Genomic DNA, 7,198 nt, shown 5'->3' with positions numbered 1-7,198 from the left:
ATCTGTACATACTCAGAGCACATGTAACTATTTTGGAATTTTTGGATTTGTTTTTGAGACAAGGTCTCACTATGTGTCTCAGCATGGCATGAAACTCACTGTGTAGTTCAGACTGCCCTTCAACTGGAGACCCTCCCAAATACTGAAAGTGTAAGCACCACCCACTATATCTGGCTGAGAATATTTTTGATTTGTAACTTGTTGAAGTGTCAGCTGCAGAACTTGTACATCTAGAATCTACCTTCAAAATCTTTCCTGAAGTTTGTCAGGCATAATGAGATAATCATCTAGATGTATCCTGTAGGAGTTTTGACTGCAGGCATTTCTGAGATATAAGCAAATATACAAGCATCATGATTATCCGTCTGTGGAGGCCTGTTTTCTAAATGTCCTTCCATGATCCCACCAATAAATAGTGAGTTACAAATGAAACAAGTCCAAGCTACACAAAACAGACGTGGTATCACCAACTAGGTGAGGTTATATTGTATTTCTTTGGGGAGGGGCTAAGACCAAGGCACTCAAAAAAAAAAAAAAAAAATCCTTTCCTGGGAATGACCTCTTAAGAGTCTCGGGTGGTTTGTCTGTGGACAAGCTTGCCTCAGGTCATGCGGTTTCTTTGTCACAAGCAAAGTATGTTTAAACCTGCAGCTGATTTTAAAGTTGGGCTGAGGCAGATGCTGCCAGCTCCTTCAGACCAAGCTAGTCACAGCCATGTGCTCTGCATCAGGCATTCCTTGATGGTCAGATTAGCAAAGGTGTTTTGGAGACAAGAAAGACTAAGGGAGGGAAATGAAAGGAAGGAGGCTAAGTCTCTCTCTCTCTCTCTCTCTCTCTCTCTCTCTCTCTCTCTCTCTCTCTCTCTTTCACACACACACACACACACACACACACACACACACACACACACACACCCCACAGGGCCACAAGCCGCATGCCTGCTGAAATGGAAAGGAAGTCAGGAGATGATTTCAGAGCGACTGGAGTACATTCAGCCTCCGTTCAGGTTCTCCCACAGGGATCTCAATGAATGAAGCTTCAAAGTCTCTTTTGATCATCCCTCGCCAACAATATCCACTGGTCCCATCAACACTGCCCTCCTGTCACCTCTGTTGGAGCTTTTCAGCTTGTATCTCCTACCGGTTAACCTCCTCATAGTCTCTTAACTCCTTACCCTGTTGACAGTTCATCAAGATCCCCCCTTTTCCCATTTCCAGTCTTGAACTGCCCCTCACCACATTTCCAACTTCACCCTTAGGATGAAAAGAGAGCCCCCGATTTTCTTGCATTTTGTGAAGTTTATGGGTAGAGAGTGACCTTGTCACCACTTAGTTCCAGGGTTTTGGTGTCTCAAGGCTGAGGGGAAACATGGGTGGGGGTGGGGGACAGGGCAGATGACCAGGGGTTGGGTGTAAGGTGGGGTACCAGTCCTCAGGCTGGGGAGGAAGAGTGAATGAGGCACCTGTGGAGGGTGGGGAGGAGAGGGTGTGGTTGTAGGGGTGAGGGAAGCAGGCCACTGGGGGAGGTGGTGTCGTGTAGGGGTAGGGATAAGCAGGGGACTCTGGCAAGAAGCCAGAGAAGGAGGCAGGAGACAGACGGGCTAGTGGCTGGAGCAGCGCCCGCTCTTGCTTCCGTTCCTTAGCTCTGCGGTTCTGGAACCAGACCTGAGGAGAGGGAAGAGAAGTCACATCAGCGCTCTTGTCCTGAGTGGGAGACTTCAGGAATATGAGGCTCGTGGAAATGTAAGGCAGTCTTAGAGGCAAGATTGCACACGCGTGTGAACAGTTAGGGTTGCCTGTTTGTTGGAGTTTGTGTCTGCATGAAAGGCTGGGGAGTGGGTCTGGACTTCCTTTTTGTTTGTGTGGTGTTGGGGACCAGCATGCAGGCATTGTGTATGCTAGGCAAGAGCTCTCCTCCTGCGCTACACATCACTGGCCCTACACCCAACACCCAACACCCATCAACCTCCATCTGAATGAGCTTAGAGTTGGGGTCAGGTGCACCTGAGGTCATGCCGACTGGTGGGTGGAACCTATATTCTATTGAATAGTTAAGTTCGGGTTAAAAGTCCCCCAAGCACCCAGGAAATGTTTATTTCTTCCCCGAGTACCTTAGGGCATCATCACCTGGATTCTGGCTTCACTGAGGCCAGTGTCTTGGGCAAGTCCCTCTCGGGCCCAGATGTCAGGGTACTGGTTCTTCCCAAAGGCTGACTCCAGCTGTTCCAGCTGTGCTGGGTTGAAGGTGGTACGGTGGCGACGCCGGGAGTGGGGACGGCCCCTCTGGGGGCAAAGCTTAGGTCTCCCCAGCCCCGGACCAGAGAGTCTCCCAAAAGTCTCAGGGCTCGTGTCTGTGGAGGGAGGGAAATGAGGGAGACCCACTTACGAATGGGACCACCCAGCCATCCTTGGACCACTGGTGCTAGGCCCCGTGTTCTGTGTAGTTCCTGAGATGGTGCTTCCTTGTGGGATGCCCTGTTTCCACAAGAGCTCTTTAAGATTTCAAAACCACTGCCTCTGCCTCCAGCCTCTGCCTCTGCTCTGGTTACGTGCCCCTGGTGTGTGCTTCACCTCTGGCCCACATGTGACCCACAGGGCGAACCTTGAGGGTCTTCTCTTTGCAGTCTGCCAAGGACTTCTTTGCTTGCCACTCACAGTTTTCATTACCCTTGCACCTCCTTCATACACCCCTCCTTCTCCTCACCCACCCCTGCTCAGGAGGATGAAGGGTGCCCCCCCCTTACATGCAGACAACGCATTCTCCCCTCTGGGTTGTACTTCTGGACCTTCCGCTTACCTCTGCCCTGGCCCTGCCACCAGCCTGCAGGAACTTGAGCTCGTGGGAAAGGCTTGCCTCTCCTCCCCAAAGGCTCCCTAAGCCCTCACATTAATTAGTCTAAGAGCCACCGGGGAAGAGAGAACAGGGAGGGAAGAGGAGACACCTGGGAAGATAGGCACTAAGGGAAGGAGGGGTCTGGAGCGGAGAGACCCATCCCGGGAGGGGGGGGGGAAACCAAGGGTGTGGCTCCCACTGTGTACCCAGTGTCCTCAGACAGGCACTGAACTGCCCTCTCTGGAGGAGAACCCCGACCCCTTCAGCTTCCTCCTTCCAAGAAGGAAGCACCTTGGGCAAGAACAAGGCTTTAGCTTTGCCTCTGCCCTGGGCACCTGTTCCATAGCTCCCTCAGGCAGGGGCCTCACTTCCCAACCTGTAAAGCAAAAGACTTCTACTGTCTCACTTCCTAAGGTCCCCAAATTCTGCTTCCCATCTCTCAACATTCCGTGGGACAAACCATTGCCCCAAAGCCAATCAGGTTTTGAGACCCACATCTGCTGCTCCCCCAGGGACCCAAGCCAATCCTGGGGATTCACTCACCTACTGTGGAGATCAGGGTCCCAGAGGTCACGTGGGGCTCAGGCAGCGTTCCGCCACAGGCACGACCCTTCCTTTGTTTCTCCTGCTGGGTCCTTCTTTGAGCTTCCATGGCTAGCCACCCAAACCAAAGATGGGCTAGCCTGCTGTCCTCCAGTCTCTGTCTCCCTGTAGTCTTTCTCTCTGTCTGTCTATCCTGTCTTGTCTTTTGACCTCTCTTCTCTAGCTTTTTCTGAGTCTCTCCCTTACCGTGTGTGTGTGTGTGTGTGTGTGTGTGTGTGTGTGTGTGTATGTGTGTGTGTAGCTAGATACCTGTCCGCTCACTGTTTTCCCCTTTTCCCTAATCCCCCATCCTGCCTCCGGATTGACACCTCATCCTCTCCCGCTCTTGACTTTGCCCAGTTTTCTGCTTGTCTCCACTTCCCTCTCCCTGAGGCTGTTCTGTTTTCTCTTCGCCCTCTACTTTCTCACGCTACCTGTCTTCCTCCCTCAGTCTTGGAGAAGCAACCTCCTCCTGGCCCCATGGGCCTGTCCAATCATTTCTTGGTCACCAGAGCCCCCTGGCTTGGGGGAGGATCACAAGCCGGATGAGGGACGGTGCTCTGTCAGAGGGTCCAGGGGCTGAGGCCAAGAGCTCATATTCCCAGGGGACCAGATTCTTTTGTCCTGTTAAATCCCCCTTCTGGGAGCAGGCAGGGGACAGAGGAGAAGACATTCCCACCAAGGCACCCCTCCTCAGAACCCCCCCTCCAGGGAGGGGGAAATGGAGGGAAGGATATTGGGGCCAGGAACAAGGCCTGACATCTCAGCATGTGAGTGATACTCAAAAGACCTGTTTCCAGGGAACTCTGGGCTGAAAAATCACAACTGTGTCCTCTTGGATACCTTGACACCCTAGGACAGTAGGACACTCCAGGACACACTGAAGCCTGAGGACCTTCATGCTCTACAAGGTGATTCCTGGCATTGGCTCCCACACCTGCTGGCCCTTCCCTGACCCAAGCTCACCCCTGAATTCACTCAGCCATGAATGAGTGGCTTCACTCACAGCTAAGTCCCCACACATCAGAGTTCTCAATTACTCTCTGATTTCCTCACTCAGCTTTCATCTCCTCACTCAGAGCCCTCGGGGCATCATCATGACCTGTCGAAGTGACCTAGACCTTGAGGAACCCGTGATCCTCCAGAGCAACTCAGTTTCAAGTGCATCCTGCCCAACCCAGACCTCAGGTCTTACCTTGGAATAAATTCAGATTCCCAGAGACATTCATTATGAATCTTCAAGGAAACCCTGACACTTGGACTCCCTGAGAGGTCAGGACAAGTTGATGCTTCAAGGACTGACTCTTGAGGTGATTTTGACTGTGGAAGTCCATTCTGGTATCGATGTCCTCATCCAAAGATAAGGGCAACCTGACATCTTAGGGACAGACATTAGGGACACATTGAAACTGGGAGGCTCTTTGCTATCCAGGACTTTCCATCCATACTATATGATTCCCACCCACACCCCTCCATAAAGTCCTGGCTTCTCAGGGCACCTAACTTATAACACACGAGTTCCTTCAGAACTCACTGTCATTATAAGCCACTCTGATTCCCAAAGTCAGACTAAGTCCTCAAACACATCTCTTAAAACCATCATGACTACTGAAAACACGATAATCATCAAGGTCCTTTTTAAAGATTAGTTAACTTATTATCATTATTGTTTATGTGTGCGCACACACATGTGCAGATGCAGTGGTCTATGCATGGAGGTCAGAGGACAATTTGTGGGGAGTGGACTCTCTTCTCCTAACCTGTGAGTCTGAGGGATCAAATTCAGACCGTCAAGCTCAGCAACAAGAATCCTAACCCACTGAGCCATCTCACGGGCCCCAGTCCTCAGGGTCTCACACTTCCAATATGATCCAGAGAGCCACAGCAGCAGCACACAGGAGCTTTTCAGGGTCAATATCTTGGGCCTCACCTTTCTACTGCATCAGAACCTGTGACCTAACAAGACCCACAGCAGAACTGAGGGGACTCTGCTCCTGCAAAGAGCACTTCATCCCCGTGGATCCCCGGTCCCTGGTTCGAATCCTGCTACAGGTGCTTCCCACTCACCTCAGTCAGTGGAAGGAACTTCGTGGATTTTAGTGATGACTGGTCTCAGGGTTGAGAATACAAATCTTCACTCTCCTTGTCTCTCAAAGACTTTGTAGAGAAGGAGGCTAAATTTCCATTGCCATTAAAAATTTTTTAATTACTTTGAAAAATGATATGGCTTTATGAACACTAATTAGGAAGAAATTCAACATACACCACGAGGCTAAAAGGAAGACTTTAAAAAAATCACAGTTGCCATCTCTAAGTGAAAGGTATGCTTTATAGGGGCTGGGGAGATGGCTCAGCAGTTAAGAGCACTGGCTGCTCTTGCAGAGGACCCAGGTTTGATCCTAGGGACCCACGTGGCACTGCACAATCACCTATAACTCCAGTTCCAGGAGATATAACGCCATCTTCTGGCCGATATGGGTACTAAAGACTCATGTGGTACACAGACATACACGCAGGCAAAACATTCATACACATAAGGATTAAAATAAAACAAATATCAAAAAATATGTTTTATAATGAAAAGAAAGTGTTTACAAGGGGATTGCTAATTTAACCTTTCAGGTTTCCTTGGAAAACCCACGGTGGAATGCAAAAAGCTTGTTCACTTTTTCTCTAGAAGCTTCTGGTTTCCTATGTCGGGGATAGATGAACTGTTACAGAGATTAAAACACAGAACTGGCTTTCTATTTTTAGTCATTAGTTTCTCAGTATAAATTAGTAAATTGAACCTTAATCCTGAAGGCTTAGGGGGTATTCAGAAGAAAGCCAAAGTAATTAGCAGAGTGTACAGAGCAAGGCTGCTGTGACATTCTGTGACATTCAATTTCATCAGCTTTATAATGGACACAGGGCAGGGGACCAGGTATGTTGTGGTGTGATATGGGCCTGAGAGGACAATGAGGGTAAGTAAGACCCAGTGCAGGAACAGTCAGTCTCGTGTGCAGCTTTGCCCTGGAGAATGAGCAGAGTCGGCCATATGTCAAAGGCAGGGAAGTCAGGCCCCTTGTCTTGCTTAATGCTCAGCAGCTGAATTCTCAGCAGAAGTGAGAGTGGTGGGGCCTGGCAGGGGGGCCTGGCAGGGGGCACTCAAGGACAGGCAGCTTAGAAGACCCAGGCTTCCCCCACCATGAAGAGGAGCTGGCTTTCACCAAAGCTATGGGTTCCACCCCCTGGGAAGAATGCTTCCCCAACAAGACCTCCACCTTTGCCAGGAGCCCCTTTGAATCCTGCAGAGAAGACCAAGACTAATTTGGCTCTAAATTTTGGAACCTTTCCTTAAATTCGGTATGGCCATCCCGTGGTACCACGAGACTAAGTGATTGCCTTCTTTAGAGAACTCAATCCAAGAATACAGTTTGGCAAACAGATATTCATGTAAGATCGAATCGGTTTTATAAATATATACTTGATAAAAATAAACAAACACTGGCTATACTATGGAATCATAGATTTATGAAATAATAAAGACATGGAGGGCTGAGAACACGGCTCAGCTGGTAGAGCTCTTGTCTTGCATTCACGAAGCCATGGGTTTCATCCCCAGTACCATGTAAAACCAAGTGTGGAGCTTGCGCCTACCATGCCCGTCCTGGAGGGATGGAGGCAGGAAAGTCAGCAGTTCTAGGTCACCCTTAGCTATGTATGTAGTGAGTTTGAGAACAGCTCAGACTATGTGAGATCCTGTCTAAAACGGTAAAAGAAAAAAAGCTTTGATATCATGAAA

General features: G+C 49.6%; 1 protein-coding gene across 1 annotated transcript; it reads right to left on the bottom strand.

Moving 5' to 3' along the window:
* Nucleotides 1-600: 600 nt before the first annotated feature.
* On the bottom strand, nt 601-4,988 carry Prop1 (PROP paired-like homeobox 1). Its single transcript, XM_052757093.1, has 4 exons — nt 4,610-4,988; nt 3,376-3,486; nt 2,127-2,350; nt 601-1,664 (listed from the first exon to the last, which is right to left on the bottom strand). The coding sequence occupies exons 1-4, from the start codon at nt 4,641-4,643 to the stop codon at nt 1,329-1,331; spliced, it is 705 nt and encodes a 234-aa protein (XP_052613053.1). The 5' UTR covers nt 4,644-4,988; the 3' UTR covers nt 601-1,328.
* Between the last annotated feature and the right edge of the window lie 2,210 nt (nt 4,989-7,198).

Source organism: Peromyscus californicus, unplaced genomic scaffold (assembly GCF_007827085.1).
Source record: "Peromyscus californicus insignis strain IS unplaced genomic scaffold, ASM782708v3 Scaffold_3__1_contigs__length_106647218, whole genome shotgun sequence".
In the NCBI taxonomy this organism is placed as follows: Eukaryota; Metazoa; Chordata; class Mammalia; order Rodentia; family Cricetidae; genus Peromyscus; species Peromyscus californicus.
This window is presented reverse-complemented; position numbering and strand designations above follow the sequence as displayed.

Coding starts and splice junctions, on each gene's coding strand:
- Prop1 (XM_052757093.1), bottom strand. CDS start 4,643: ATGAATGTCTCTGGGAATCTGAATTTATTCCAAG. Junction 3,487..4,609: donor GAATCTGAATTTATTCCAAG/GTAAGACCTGAG, acceptor TTGGGTGGCTAG/CCATGGAAGCTCAAAGAAGG. Junction 2,351..3,375: donor GACCCTGATCTCCACAGTAG/GTGAGTGAATCC, acceptor CTCCCTCCACAG/ACACGAGCCCTGAGACTTTT.